The sequence below is a fragment of the Biomphalaria glabrata genome, chromosome 6 (genome assembly GCF_947242115.1).
Source record: "Biomphalaria glabrata chromosome 6, xgBioGlab47.1, whole genome shotgun sequence".
Taxonomy (NCBI): domain Eukaryota; kingdom Metazoa; phylum Mollusca; class Gastropoda; family Planorbidae; genus Biomphalaria; species Biomphalaria glabrata.
In genome coordinates, this window is record NC_074716.1 from 1533942 (window position 1) to 1550242 (window position 16301).

The window sequence follows — 16301 nt, forward strand, 5'->3', positions numbered from 1 at the left end:
AACCACTGTGAGTCACATCTCCATATCTACCTAATAGACTTGGTCAAGACATAAACATATTTGGATTAAGTCCAAAATTAAAAGTTATCAAATTCTTATGTAGTTTGCATAGCCACATGGTTGTAAGTTGTTGACAAGTAATGGACAAGTATATTTAAAACAATGGCTTTTTTCATTATCTTTAAAAATAGTTTGGATGATGCTAGAGGGGGCAAGGGGTAGTATTTAAAGATTTGCATATTCAGAGATGCGACTAGAATAAAAGAAATTAAATTGAATTGTTCTTTATGTAGTGTGTATATTGTTAAAGTGATTCCAAGTTCCAGAATAAAAGATTTGTATTTATTTAAAGAAGATTTCGGTTTTGAGTTTACACTTTGAAGTAGTATCCTTGGCATCACAAGATTGTTTTGAGAATTCTGATATTGTGTAATAGAGAGGCATATAAAAAATTAGAACATGAGAAATGCATGTCATCTGGCACTCAAATATATCATCACATTTAGACCATTTAGAAAACTTGTCTTATTTGGGGGTGTTTTTGTGTTGTGCGTTTGGTGTGCTAAGTCTTGCAATGTTACTTACTAATAAAATTACTAGCTACATTTCATACATTCCAAAGTACTAGATTCAGGATCTAACCTTTGACTGAACAGCTATGTAGGCTTGATATAATTCGCCATACTGCTGTCTAATGGCTATCCATTCTTGTTCTTTTTCTCTCAGAGACTTGGAAATGTTGGCCAGTTGGCTATTTAGATAACCTCTGTCTTCAGCCAGTTGGCTTACCTGTACGACAAATTTATATTTTATAGCAAAAAAAAAAAAAAAAAAAAAAAACAACGAAACAGCAAATTATTATTTTTGTTCTCTTAATGATTAGATAAACTTTCGGATGTAAATAGGTTTTCTTTCGCTCTTTTTTTTTTTTTGGATTTGGGGAGGGGGTGGGGAACAATTGAAAAAAAATTTTTTTTTAAAAATGAGAAAAAGCTGTGTACCAATCAGTTGTTTCTAAATGATACTCTCGAGAACTGACGACTTTGAGCACAACTCACCAAATACAAATATAAAACAAACAAAATATAAATATACTTTGTAAAGACAAAGCTTACATTGAGAGAAGAGAGAGCTCCGTTCAAACAATGGCATAGCTCTCAATATTGCAAGTTTTATCTCCCCATTGTCTTTATAAAACAAAATTATTAATTGCCACCAATTGATAAACTAATTGGTTATTTGTTCAAATTGATTCATGTGTCATCATCGAGAAGGAATAATAGTGTAAACGTTCATTTATCCGAGAATGGGAAGTTGGAGAAGAAAAAAAGTGTAAAAGAATCCCCCCCACCCCCCCATTCCGACAGTTATTATAATTATAAGCTTCGTTTCAAACTCAATCTCAAATGTTCTTATATCAAGCATAGAAAAAGATTGTAGTCGTTAAGTGAAGAGTCCATGGGTATTAAAAGTGCATTGTAAGACTACCTGCATTGCCAACTGCTGACACCTTGCCTCTCTTTGTTTGAGTCTATGTTCTGCGTCGTTCAGTTGGATCATTATTCTATTCCTCTCCTCCACCACCTCGGAGAACTGAGCCTGAACTTTGCCGAGTGAGCCACCGACTCCACTGTCTTGATGACTGCTCAGTGATTCTTTAACAAACTCAGCTTGCTGTAGCACTGCCCTCAGCTGAACACAAAATATTCATTTAAGTCAACAATTTTTTAGTTACACAGATGGAGAATTCAAAAGACAATTATTACTATTATTACTATAGCTTTTATATAGCGCTACTTTCATGCTTATAGCATGCTCAGAGCGCTTTTGGTCCAATCTCATTTGTGGACCTGTGGGGGGGGGAGGGGGTATCTAGGAGTTGGTTTTCCGTGCTGCCTTTAGGCGCTCAGTAAACACAACTCTGCCAGAGTCGGGTGTCGAACCTCGAGCCCCCTTCTAGGTAGCCAAGCCAAGCCAAGCCAAGTTCAAGCGCACTTGGCCTCTCGACCACGCTTCCCACCAATGGGATATAAAGCTGGGGGCGGGGGAGGAAAAAAACAACAAAAAGTGGCTTTTTATTAGAGTGCATCTGTGTTTTGAGTTAGTGGACTCCAGTATTGCAGGCCTTTGTTTTATGTAGATATGGCTTTTACTCTTACTCTTTGGTATCAGGTGTAGGTGTTGCATTGCATGGTGGTATTATGTAGTAAACTGGCTATTCTAGGACACATTCAACAGAGGGCATTGTCAAATATTTATTTCAAATCAAATAACAGCTCAAAGTGTCCAAGAAAAAAGTTGGGAAATATAATCTAGTCAAGAAAATATAATAAAATACTACTACACAGTTTTAGTTTAATTACTTCCCCTGCTGATGTGCACGTGTAGGAAAAGTTCTAGTGCCGTTTGAGCTGCATGTTAAAGTAGCATGGAAGGTAGTTCTTAAGGGAGATATTTCCCAAAGGCAGTAGTGGCAGATAAATTTTATTGTTCCAATCAAATGGAAATTCAGTTTGACTACAACCCTAACCCCACCTCAGCGTAACTACTGTAACAATTACTATACATGCAAATAAGAGCAACATTCACACACGAAACACAATTACACTGACAACCAGCGCTTTAGGAATTAAAGACTTCTCTGTACTGCTCGATGACCTTGTAACACTGACCGTAAGTGGGATAAATGAGTTTTTTTTTTAGTCCTAATGGAAAGGAGACAACCACTTTGTCCAGATCTGATGTAATAAGTGGCTTAATGGGTGCAGGTTGTCTTTCAGAATCGTATGTGTTTTGGAAAGACATCTTTCATGAAAAAAATTCTTTATACTAATTATTAGTTCTAATATCTAAAGTTGAGCAGGAAGCGTTAAATGCAAAATACCTGCACAAATGGGGAGTGGTTGTGGGAAATAGTGTTTGGTAAATGAGGTTTCAGGCTGGGGAAGTAATTGGATCAGGTGGAGTGACTGAGTAATACTACAAGTTTTGTGTGTATGGGAGGACTAATTCAACATTACTAAGGGGGGTTACTTGTCTGTATAGACAAAATATGGTTTCATTAGCAAATCTTGACATTTTCCATTCTATTCTAACACCATCACAAGCAACAGTTTAGAATCAAAGGACTTACTCTGTCCACCTCTTGTTTCATCCTGGCATTCTCTAGCAGGAAACTGCCTTCAGTAGTTTCAAGTTCCACAACTCTTCTCTGCAGAGCTTCTTTTTCCCTGAGTACATGCTCCTGTTGCTCTTGGTTGAATGTCACTTCTTGCTGCTGAGTCATAAGTTGCCCAATCTTGTTATGAAGATCTTCAATCTCCTTAGCCATGTCTCTCTTCTCTTCTAGAACTGTATTAAAGTCCACATTTAAAGAATCAAAGTCCGCTTCAAGAGACTTGACAGTGTCTAGTTTGAGATTAAAATGCTCAAGTCTTTTCGTAAGTTCCCTGTCAGCGGACTTTAGCTCAGCTGTCAATGAGCTGTTTTTGAGTTCCAGCTCTTTCAAATTCATCTGAAGGAATAAAACTTCTTTTTGCAACTTTGAAATCTGCTCCTCTTTCTCTGCAATAATACCTTCCCTTAGTTCAATTTCTTTTAATCCAGTCAAAACTTGTTTAGATTGATCATCTAGCAATGACTGGATTTGGCTAATCTCAGCATCTTTAGCAGCCAGAAACTGCAGTACTTCCTCACTTGCTGACCTCTGAACTTTAGTCGGTCGACCATCACCGGAACCTTTGCGATCCTGACCGTCAACAATTTCACTGAGTCTCTCTACTTCCTTCATCAGCAGATGTTTGTCTGTCTGCAGGGCAGACATCTCACCTCTGACCTCCTCAAGGTCGTGACTTAGAATTTTCTTTTCCATGTTCGATGAAGAGAGCTCTGTCTGAAGGTCTTCAACTTCTTGTTCTAAATTACAGGCTTCCTCCAGCTTCCAATTCAGTCCACTGACAGTAGCTTTCAGTTGATGATTTTCTTTTAATGCCGCAGACAGTTCTTCTTTTAGGTCGGAAAGTTTACTTTCTATCCCCTCTGTCTCTGTGATGTTGACCCCTTGACCCAGAGGTAACACACGCTCCACTTTCACATTGTCTTCAATGTTCAAAGGAGTTTGGGCTGAGCGAAGAGATTCCAGATTGACAATTTTGTCTGTCAACTGTTGGACAGTAGTGGTCAATTCACTCAATTGTTGTGTCAGAGAAACTTTCTCTCTTCTCAGCTCAACTAGCTCTTCCCTGACTCCTTCAAATTCTTCCCGTAACTCATCCCTCTCCTGTTCCATCTCAGTCAGCAACTGTCTTAGTCTGTCTGTCTCCTGCACAGATTGACTATCTTTTGACTTAAACCTGAGTTGTTCACATTCTTGTTTTAATGCAGCATTGCTGCTAGTCAGAGAGGTAACCAGAGCCTGGTAGCTGTCATTGTCATGAGATAAAGTAGTATATTGTAACTGAAGGGTTTCCAGCTGACTCTTTAGAGATGTAAGCTCAGTATGCTCCACTGCTGCCTGACCTTCAACCCTGACCTGACGGACTCTTTCTTCTTCCAGCAACTCGTCTTTCATCTTCAGCACCCGAGTCTCAGATTCGAGAGCTTTCACTTCAGCAATCTCTAGCTGGGCGTTCAGTTTGGATATTTCTTCCTTTAAATTAGACAGCTCAGATTTCAAAGTGATCACATTTTTTTGTTCAGTGTTTCTCTCTTCTTCAGCATGTGCACAGTCAGACCTGCTGGCTTCCAGTGCATTTTGTAGACTTGATATTTCCACATTCAAAGTCTCTTTCACTTTAGCAACTTCTGCTGTCATGGCAAACTGTGCTTCTCTTCTGGAATTATCAAGCGCTTCAGACAATCTACTCATCTCTTGTGAAAACACAGCCTTTCCCAGTTCTTCCTCTTTCTTCAACTCTGCCATCTCCTCATCATGTTTTGATGTCAGGTCCATGATCTGTGTATTGAAGTTAAGGGCTGAGTCTGACAACTCTTTCTTTAATTCAACAATCTGTCTCTCTAATGCCTCACATTGGGCCCTAGACAGTTCAAGGTCACTTTTGTAAGAATGTTCAGATTCCTGTTCTTTTTTTAGCTGAGTTTTAATGGAGGCATTTTCAAAAATAAGTTGCCCATTGTAAGTTTCAATCTGTCGCAGTTTGTTGTTAAGGGAGATAACTTGTTCCTCCAGTCGGCGACGTTCTTCTCTAAGACTGGAATCTCTTTGCGGAGAGTTTCCAGCCAGTTGTTGTTGTAGTTCATCCACCTAGAAGACAACATGAAAAATTAGTAGAAGAAAAACAAGACAATATGACAAGTTAGTAGAAGAAACACAAGACAAAATTACAAGTTAGTAGAAGAAACACAAGACAATATGACAAGTTATGAGAAGAAACACAAGACAATATGACAAGTCAGTAGAAGAAACAAGACAATATGACAAGTTATGAGAAGAAACATAAGACAATATGACAAGTCAGTAGAAGAAACACAAGACAATATGACAAGTTAGTAGAAGAAACACAAGACAATATGACAAGTTATGAGAAGAAACACAAGACAATATGACAAGTCAGTAGAAGAAACAAGACAATATGACAAGTTATGAGAAGAAACATAAGACAATATGACAAGTCAGTAGAAGAAACACAAGACAATATGACAAGTTAGTAGAAGAAACACAAGACAATATGACAAGTCAGTAGAAGAAACACAAGACAATATGACAAGTCAGTAGAAGAAACACAAGACAATATGAAAAGTTATGAGAAGAAACATAAGACAATATGACAAGTCAGTAGAAGAAACACAAGACAATATGAAAAGTTATGAGAAGAAACACAAGACAATATGACAAGTTAGTAGAAGAAAAACAAGACAATATGACAAGTTAGTAGAAGAAACACAAGACATTATGACAAGTTATGAGAAGAAACACAAGACAATATGACAAGTCAGTAGAAGAAACAAGACAATATGACAAGTTATGAGAAGAAAGATAAGACAATATGACAAGTCAGTAGAAGAAACACAAGACAATATGACAAGTTAGTAGAAGAAACACAAGACAATATGACAAGTCAGTAGAAGAAACACAAGACAATATGACAAGTCAGTAGAAGAAACACAAGACAATATGAAAAGTTATGAGAAGAAACATAAGACAATATGACAAGTCAGTAGAAGAAACACAAGACAATATGAAAAGTTATGAGAAGAAACACAAGACAATATGACAAGTTATGAGAAGAAACACAAGACAATATGACAAGTCAGTAGAAGAAACACAAGACAATATGAAAAGTTATGAGAAGAAACATAAGACAATATGACAAGTCAGTAGAAGAAACACAAGACAATATGAAAAGTTATGAGAAGAAACACAAGACAATATGACAAGTTATGAGAAGAAACACAAGACAATATGACAAGTTATGAGAAGAAACACAAGACAATATGACAAGTTATGAGAAGAAACACAAGACAATATGACAAGTTATGAGAAGAAACACAAGACAATATGACAAGTTATGAGAAGAAACACAAGACAATATGACAAGTTATGAGAAGAAACACAAGACAATATGACAAGTTATGAGAAGAAACACAAGACAATATGACAAGTCAGTAGAAGAAACACAAGACAATATGACAAGTTAGTAGAAGAAACACCAGACAATATGACAAGTCAGTAGAAGAAACACAAGACAATATGACAAGTTAGTAGAAGAAACACAAGACAATATGACAAGTCAGTAGAAGAAACACAAGACAATATGACAAGTTATGAGAAGAAACACAAGACAATATGACAAGTTATGAGAAGAAACACAAAGCAATATGAAAAGTTAGTAGAAGAAACACAAGACAATATGACAAGTTATGAGAAGAAACACAAGACAATATGACAAGTCAGTAGAAGAAACACAAGACAATATGACAAGTCAGTAGAAGAAACACAAGACAATATGACAAGTCAGTAGAAGAAACACAAGACAATATGACAAGTTATGAGAAGAAACAAAAGACAATATGACAAGTTATGAGAAGAAACACAAGACAATATGACAAGTCAGTAGAAGAAACACAAGACAATATGACAAGTCAGTAGAAGAAACACAAGACAATATGACAAGTTAGTAGAAGAAACACCAGACAATATGACAAGTCAGTAGAAGAAACACAAGACAATATGACAAGTTAGTAGAAGAAACACAAGACAATATGACAAGTTATGAGAAGAAACACAAGACAATATGACAAGTTATGAGAAGAAACACAAGACAATATGACAAGTCAGTAGAAGAAACACAAGACAATATGACAAGTCAGTAGAAGAAACACAAGACAATATGACAAGTCAGTAGAAGAAACACAAGACAATATGACAAGTTATGAGAAGAAACACAAGACAATATGACAAGTCAGTAGAAGAAACACAAGACAATATGACAAGTTAGTAGAAGAAACACAAGACAATATGACAAGTTAGTAGAAGAAACACAAGACAATATGACAAGTCAGTAGAAGAAACACAAGACAATATGACAAGTCAGTAGAAGAAACACAAGACAATATGACAAGTTAGTAGAAGAAACACAAGACAATATGACAAGTCAGTAGAAGAAACACAAGACAATATGAAAAGTTATGAGAAGAAACACAAGACAATATGACAAGTTATGAGAAGAAACACAAGACAATATGACAAGTTAGTAGAAGAAACACAAGACAATATGACAAGTCAGTAGAAGAAACACAAGACAATATGACAAGTTAGTAGAAGAAACACAAGACAATATGACAAGTTAGTAGAAGAAACACAAGACAATATGACAAGTCAGTAGAAGAAACACAAGACAATATGACAAGTCAGTAGAAGAAACACAAGACAATATGACAAGTTAGTAGAAGAAACACAAGACACTATGACAAGTCAGTAGAAGAAACACAAGACACTATGACAAGTCAGTAGAAGAAACACAAGACAATATGACAAGTCAGTAGAAGAAACACAAGACAATATGACAAGTCAGTAGAAGAAACACAAGACAATATGACAAGTCAGTAGAAGAAACACAAGGCTTGTTTAGTCAATACTATTAATACATTTTAGTCTACCTTTTTTTTTACAAGAAGAAAAAAATGTCATAGTGTTGGTGAGATGTAAAACAATGTACAGGATAAATAGACAATTATACAAATAGTAATTGACAAAGGTCAAACCAATGTATTATATAGTCATACAGTCATAATGTAAATACTTCTATATTAAAATAGAAATCCGTAGACACACACATACAAACATCAATAGACACACTTACAAACATGGCTATACACTTAAACAGCGTACCTGAATCTGCAGCTTGTCATTTTTGTCTTTGAAAGCTTTCAACTTGACTAACATTTTCTCACATTTCACTTCCGCCACTTGGAGCTGGCTTTTTGTCTTCTCATAAGCTGCTTCACATGCTCTTAGTTTGGAAGCAATAGCTGGAGGTTCTTTACCAGCACTAGGTGACCTCTGCAGGTCATCTCTCTGTGTGCCCTCGCTCGCCAAGTGTTGCACTGTTTCCTTTTCTAGAGCTTGTTTAGCTTTCAACTTGTCCAATTCCAACTTCAACTGGTCTCTCTCTAACTGAAGTTTTAGCACTTTCTCCTGTGCTGTTGACTCTGACAACCGACTCTCAGCAATCATCTGTTCTAGTCCCTCTATTTCTCCTCTCATACTGTCTATACTGGCCACCAGATGATCTCTCTCACTGGACAAGCGATTAAAATCTGACTCCAGTTTTTCATAAGCTGACTGAATGTGTTCAACTTGGGAGAGTTTGTCTGAAACTATTCCTTGCATCTTCTTAGCAATATCCAACTGACCACTCAGTTCTGACTTCAAACGAACGTGTTCCTCTTCGAGAGTTAACTTTTCCTTTAAAACAAGGTCATAATTACTTTCTAGAGCTTCTTGTTGTGTCTTCAAAGAATGAATGTCTTGATTTAAATTATCAATGATAGTTTGGGAGTTAATGCTGTTGTGATCGTTCACCTGGTCACCAGATACTAACAAGTCTATCTGAACTCTCTGATCCTCAACTTGATGCTGAAACTCAGCTAGTGCAGCCTGCAGAGATTTAAGCTCTTCATCTTTGTCTTCTCCGGCCTTTAATTCTTGGACTCTGAAGGAATCTATCATTTGGTTCAATTCAGAGATCTCTGTCTGTTGATGGTCAATTCTTTTTTGTAAATTATCAGCATGGCTTACAGCCTGGTCTCTGGCTAACTGAGTTTTGTCTAGCAAGGCGGTCATTTCTACCAATTGATGTTTATGGTCTTCTATCTGGTGATCCAGAAAACTGATTTGAGACAAAAGACTTTGTTCTTTTAATTCAAAGTCTGTCGTTTGCTGCGTGATACTTTCTCGAAGCTGACTAAGTTCCTCGTTTTTATCTTCTAATGCCCTTTCAGACAAAGTCAACCTGTCCTGTTCTTCACTAAGCAGTGTTCTCAATTGGTCAGATGTGTTTAACTCTTTAGATAAAACTTCTTTCTTGGACTCCAGTTCTGACAACAGACTAGATAACTCTTCTTCTTTTCCTTCTAGACTTAGTTTGAATTGTGTGTTCTCCAAATAGACGTTATGAAGCTGATGCAATTCTTCATTCATTTGTTGAATTCTGTTGTCTTTCGCTTGAAGCTCCTGCTCTAAATTCTTAATAAAAGACTTCCATTGACCAGCCTGTTCTTCAAGAATGACACATCGCTGCTCCATTGCTTCTTTGGTAGCAATGTGATCAGCTTGTGCCTTCTCTAGTTCTTGTTGAAGCTGTAAATAGGATGCTTCCACTTCTGAAACAGTCATTTTCAAACCTTCCTTCACGCCCTCCAACTGTTCCAGGTCTCTCTGATATTTCTTTACCTTGGCATCGCTGTCAAACACATTGTCAGTAAGTGACTGCACTTGTTGCTGTAACTGGACACAGTACTCTCTGTATGTTGACACTTCCTCCTGGAGACTCATCACCTCTGTAGGTACACTCTCATTGGGCTGACTGACTAACTCTGGTAATGTTTCAGCTCTCGTTTGCTCGTCATTGCTAGTGTGAGTCTCTTTCACTTGACTATCTACTGCATCCCTAGATTTATCTAGTGTAAGCTGATCCTCTTTCTCTCTACTCAACTTATCAATGGTCACTTTAGCCTCTTCCAGTTGTTTGTTGGCTTGAGTGAACTGAAACTTTAATTTTTTGGCGGTGGCCAAGGCTTTTTTGGCAATCATTTCTTTGTCCTGAAAGGCTTTCTCTTTGCTGATTAACTCTTGTTTGACTTGATCTAACTCTGAACTATGTCTTTCTACCAGGGACTGATTCTGTTCTTCTAACTGAATTAAGCGTCCTTCCATTTCTTGCATATTCTCCAAAAGAAATGTAATTTTCGAATCTTTTTCTGTAACAATCTTGGTCAGCATCTGATGGCATGAGGGAAAAAAAATCTTACATATTATCTTTATTAAATGTACAACAGAACAGAATACTTAACTCTAGCAGATATTTTCTCCCGGTGAGGGTGACCGGTCACTTCATCCCCGGTCATTTCATCCCCTGGTCATTTCATCCCCCGGTCACTTCATCCCCTGGTCAGTTCATCCCCCGGTCACTTAATCCCTGGTCATTTCATCCCCCGGTCACTTCATCCCCTGGTCAGTTCATCCCCCGGTCATTTCATCCCCTGATATTTTCATCATCTGATCATTTTATCTAACAAATTGTAATTTTAAAAAGCATTAAATGAGCAATATTTAATGTATTCCTTGTATGTATATATAAAACATTAAATTGGGGATGAAGTGACCGGGGGATGAAGTGACCAGGGGATGAAATGACCAGGAGATGAAATAACCGGGGATGAAGTGACTGGGGATGAAGTGACCAGGGATGAAGTGACTGGGAACCTTTCTCCCCCTACCCTCCCATGATAAAAAAATATTTTGATAATTTAAGATCTGAATCCTGGGTAACTTTAGTTTGAGGGTTATAATTTTTCAAAGTATCAAAATAAATTAATTTAAATTTGGCTAGAGAACTAGGAAATATTTATCTTGACTGGACTGTAAGTCTTCGGCTATTTCCACATGTAGGTATTATATTATTCAAGAGTTTAATAAATTACTGTTCAGAAACATTTAGCCCATCATCTTCTAGGTCTAGATCTAAAGGTCTATCAGTAGAATATTATAAAGTGTAGTAGATTTATACATTCGCTTAACAAGGATTTCTCTTTAAGAGTGGGGATGGGGAGTAAAAAAATTAATAAAAACTTATCTACCAAGCATGTCAAATTAAATAACTTATATTGATGGTTGGCTACTAGACATTAAGATAAGAGTCATGTGAATGAGCTAAAAATAGCATACTATTATTGGTCTCACCTCTTGGGTTAAGCTTTGAATGTCTTCACTTTGAGTCAATGGGTGTGATTCCTTTGTTAGCAGCTCAGAGTCTTTCTGTGAGATGGTTTCTGACAAGTTTGGAGATGACTCTAATTTTTGTATAGCAACCAGTTGATCTTGCAATCTTTGATGGTCTTCATTAAACTTGGCATGTTCATTTTGTAGAGAGCTATACAAATCATTAAGTTTGACATGTTCATTTTGTAGAGTGCTATACGAATCATTTAGTTTGACATGTTCATTTTGTAGAGTGCTATACAAATCATTTAGTTTGACATGTTCATTTTGTAGAGAGCTATACAAATCATTTAGCTTGACATGTTCATTTTGTAGAGAGCTATACAAATCATTTAGTTTGACATGTTCATTTTGTAGAGAGCTATACGAATCATTGAGCTTGACATGTTCATTTTGTAGAGAGCTATACGAATCATTTAGTTTGACATGTTCATTTTGTAGAGTGCTATACGAATCATTTAGTTTGACATGTTCATTTTGTAGAGAGCTATACGAATCATTAAGCTTGACATGTTCATTTTGTAGAGTGCTATACAAATCATTTAGTTTGACATGTTCATTTTGTAGAGAGCTATACGAATCATTAAGCTTGACATGTTCATTTTGTAGAGTGCTATACAAATCATTAAGCTTGACATGTTCATTTTGTAGAGAGCTATACCTTTCTTCAACTTCTCGTTTCTGTTTCTCTAATTGAGAAAAGGTTTCTTGAAGTCGTTCAAACTCCTCCGTTCGTTTTTTAAGATTGGAACAAAGTCTTTCATTCTCACTCTGTTCATCTTCTCTTGCTTGAAATTCTGACAAGCGTTGCAGTCCATCCTTCTTTTCTTCTTCCAGTGAACTTAGTTTGTGATTCAAGTCTACCATTTGCTCAGTGAGGTATTGTTTTTCTGCGATCATTGTGGTCAGTGTGCTGGCGAGTGCATTCCAACAGTCATTCAATGTACACTCTTCAAGTCCAAGAGTGGCATGGAGGAAATCTCTCACTTGGTCAAAGTGCTGCTCTAGCTCTGTTTTAGTCTGAGAGTACAGTTGTTCTGACAAGACAATGTCACTTTTTATTTTGTCAAGTTCCATTAAGGATTCCTTCAATTCACTTTTGACTTTGTCTTGTTCAATTAAGGAAGCCTCCAATTCACTTTTGACTTTGTCTTGTTCAATTGAGGAAGCCTCCAATTCACTTTTGACCTTGCCTTGTTCAATTAATGAAGCCTCTAAGTCACTTTTGACCTTGGCTTGTTCAATTAATGAAGCCTCTAAGTCACTTTTGACCTTGTCCTGTTCCTTTAAGGACACCTCCAACTGTCGCTGAAGGACTAAAATTTCTTCTGACTTAGAGAATAATTCATTCATTGTTTCTTGCTCTTTTTGAGAAGAAGAGTTTTGCATTGTCTGCACTATATTATTGGCTAATTGGGCCTGCTGCCTGGCATTAGTGAGTTCAGTCATTAACTCTGTTATCTGGTGCTCATAATCAGATTTCAACTGATTTGCTTTCCCTTCCAATTCTTTCTTTTCCTTTTCATTCTGAGCAAGAATGTTGACCTTGGCCTGGACTTCTTCTTCCAACTGCCGTTGAACATTTTGAAGCGATTCTGTGAAATCGGATTCTCGAGTCCTCAGAGTCTCTTCTAGAATTGATTTGCTCAAACTCGCAGCCTGCAAAGAATCCTGGCATTCTAACAGTTTCTGCTGAAGAGAGATGAGTTCAATTTGTAATTCAGACATTTTTAGCTCTTGGACTTTATAATCATCCTGTAGGCTTACAAGTTTTTTATTCAGCTCATCGGAAGACGTCTCATAGTTTTGGGTCATTTCAGCAAGGCTTTGAGTCAAGGAGGAAACCTAAACAGCAAACAAAAGAACACATTTCAATGTTAATCAAAATGAGTTGCAATCAAAGCTCGGTTGTTATATAAAGGAATAGACGTATGTGGACACAGGGGGTGAAGGAAGGCAACAGAGAAATAGTTGCACATTAGATCTCTTAGATCATTGACCATACATTCATTGACTTTCTCTAATTTTTTGTTTTACTTCTAAAAGAGACTATGAAACAATTTTTAATTAAACCACTTAGTTAATACAATCAACATTCACTACATACTTTACAAAAAATAAATGTTTTCACAGCATCAAAGAGGATTCCCTTAAATACTAACACTCAATCAATTTTGAGTTTAGGCACATCGGCACAATTTAGGCCATGTTGTGCCCGTAATCCTTTAAGGATCACTCTCCCTATATATAACAAGGGCTAAATTCTATACAGTTAAATCATTAAAAAAAAGGTCTATTCACAGTTAAAATAGTATAGGTAATAAAAATTTAATAATTTGGTAAAAATCTTAAGTAAATATTAAATGTTCACAATTCATAAATCAGATCTTCGTAGACAAGCCCCACCTCCCAGACAAAGCCCAGTACCTTCCCAGGGTCAACATTGTCGAAGTGTTTTTAAGTTGTGTGCTCTAAAAAATTTCTCCCTGACATCCTGGTATCTGGGGCAATCAATGAGGATATGTTAGTTCTACACACCCACACACAGAGGAAAAGTAAATAAGAAGACTTAAGAACAATGACACAATCAAGAGAATTATATGTTAGTTATGTAGCAATACTTTATAGTTATATAGCAATATTGTATGAATGAATCTTGCACTAGATGCTATTTAGATCTCTACTCTACTGCCAATCATTATTTTAATGTTAGTATGTTTCAACACATTACTAGCTCACATGTTCCCAATAGATTATCTATATTAGGCTAAAGCAATATGAACAGTCTAGATAGATATAACAATTTCAATACAAGTTAACTTCCAGAAACAAGGGGTGGAAATAATGTTACCTAAAGACAAAAATTATATATACAAAATATGCTTGAGCAAACGGCCTAGCAGCCATCCAATCATGATTCATTATAGTCACAGATAAGTTATACTTATATTCACCATATTAAATCTATATAATATTCTAATTGAATTCTAGTAAACCCTTTACTAAAGCATTGGATGTTGAGAAGAGAGAGAGAGAGAAAAAAAAAATTCTTGAGACCTGAAATCTTGAAAAAAGGTTTTTGAATGATCTCCTAACTAAAATAAGGTCAAAGTGAGGTAGAAAGTCTTCAATATTTAGTGAGTAAAACCAGAAAAATGTTACCCAAAATACTCCCGATTAATGTCTGTAAAAGCCACTTGTTAGTAATGCTATCCTATTCACTAGTGCAGCATAGTGAGGTCAAGGGGAATTCCCAATTCTACTACAATAAAAGCACACAATTGAAAAGTTTATTCTCCATCAAAATGTTTGAATAGGATAAACAAATCTCCTAACAAGAGGTATCTTCTAACATTTACTGTCCAGAACAATGAATAAGCTAACCATTCCCAGAATAGGCAATTAAACAAAGAGGCAGAAGACTCTCAGATGGTTAAAGAGGAAATAGAAGGGACATTTAAATTATTAAATGTTCAGGCCATATTTCATCCAGCTTATCTATGTGTATAAACCATGACTGACTCAATCACTCAGATCTAACTTTCCCACTTAGGGAGGATTAGAAAGATACCACGTCCTTTTATGTAATTGTAGAGTAAGCCCGCTCTAGAAGACAAATGAATATTTCCTTATCTCAAAACTTCTAAATGGATATCTGAACATGTGTGTTTGACTAAATGACAAGAGTGAAAGGAAATGTCTGTTGTATTGGAAAATGCAAAGAAAAGTATTTTCTTAAGGATAGATAATTATCCTGATCTAAGTCAAAGAATTGTCAGCATGTATATAATATATAACAAGCATGCTATTAGAGCATGGAATGGGTTGCCTGAGCTAGCCAGGAAAATCAGTGACTTGGCAGAATTTAAGTCATTGGCTAATATGCATGACTGAATGCATGACGCATAGGACGTAATCATCTTCTTTTTTGAAGTAACGTCTGTATTATATAAGATAAGTTAAGATGTACTTTGTTGTTCTTGTTGTCGTTGTTTTTTTTTGGGGGGGGAGGGAGGCAATATGATTTTGAGTTCTATACCATGCACATATAATGTGCTTTATTTTAAGTCTAGAACTATAAATTGAAGAGCCAAAAATAGTCAAGTTTATGAGAGAGACTAAAATAAGGGACAAGTCCACGAGAGAAGCAAAACAAAAGTGTTTCTTCTTTAAGGGCGACTAGAATTTACAGACCACAAGGTGGGGAGGGAATCTGTTATAATGGGGGGAGACACTCGGGATACATATAGTAGACAATTATCTTTTTTTCGGCCAAAGAGAACTGTGTTTAAGGTGGGAAGGACTTAATTGAGGAATAATATATTCTTTCCAAACTTTCATGGGAGAACAAAAATCAAACGTTTAATTCTTAGGGGCTTCTAAGATTCACAAGTGAAATAAGATGTGTATGTGTATGGGTTAGGGTATGTGTATGTGTGTGAGGGGTTGTAATGCAAGGTGTTCATGGGAGGATGTAAAAAAAAATTCTTGCAAAAATAAACAAAAGATTTTTAAAAATTTTAATGTGGCAAAGCTAAGGTACAAGCTAGCTAAATATATATATATATATGTTAATAAATGGAAGGCTTTAGCATCCCCAACCTGTAGCAACTACTTTACATGGTATAAGAAATAATAGAATGTGATGATTTAGACGTAGCAACTACTTTACATGGTATAAGAAATAATAGAATGTGATGATTTAGACGTAGCAACTACTTTACATGGTATAAGAAATAATTTAATGTGATGATTAGACTACATGCTCCATTATGTAGCATTGTGAGTATCATTGCAATAGTACTATTAGTTGGAGGGATGGCACTAAATATGTACTGTA

At 36.2% G+C, this 16301-nt stretch overlaps 1 protein-coding gene across 2 annotated transcripts in view; it reads right to left on the reverse strand.

Annotated features, from left to right (window-relative positions):
• LOC106068108 (golgin subfamily B member 1-like) overlaps positions 1-16301 on the reverse strand; it is a 35780-nt gene that overhangs the window by 4059 nt on the left and 15420 nt on the right. For both annotated transcript variants that reach the window (XM_056032442.1, XM_056032441.1), the window contains exons 2-6: positions 11423-13306; positions 8351-10462; positions 3134-5263; positions 1489-1692; positions 643-789 (exon numbers count right to left, since the gene is read on the reverse strand). In XM_056032442.1, coding sequence (XP_055888417.1) covers positions 643-789; positions 1489-1692; positions 3134-5263; positions 8351-10462; positions 11423-13306 — 6477 coding nt within the window. The remainder of the gene's footprint in view (positions 1-642; positions 790-1488; positions 1693-3133; positions 5264-8350; positions 10463-11422; positions 13307-16301) is intronic.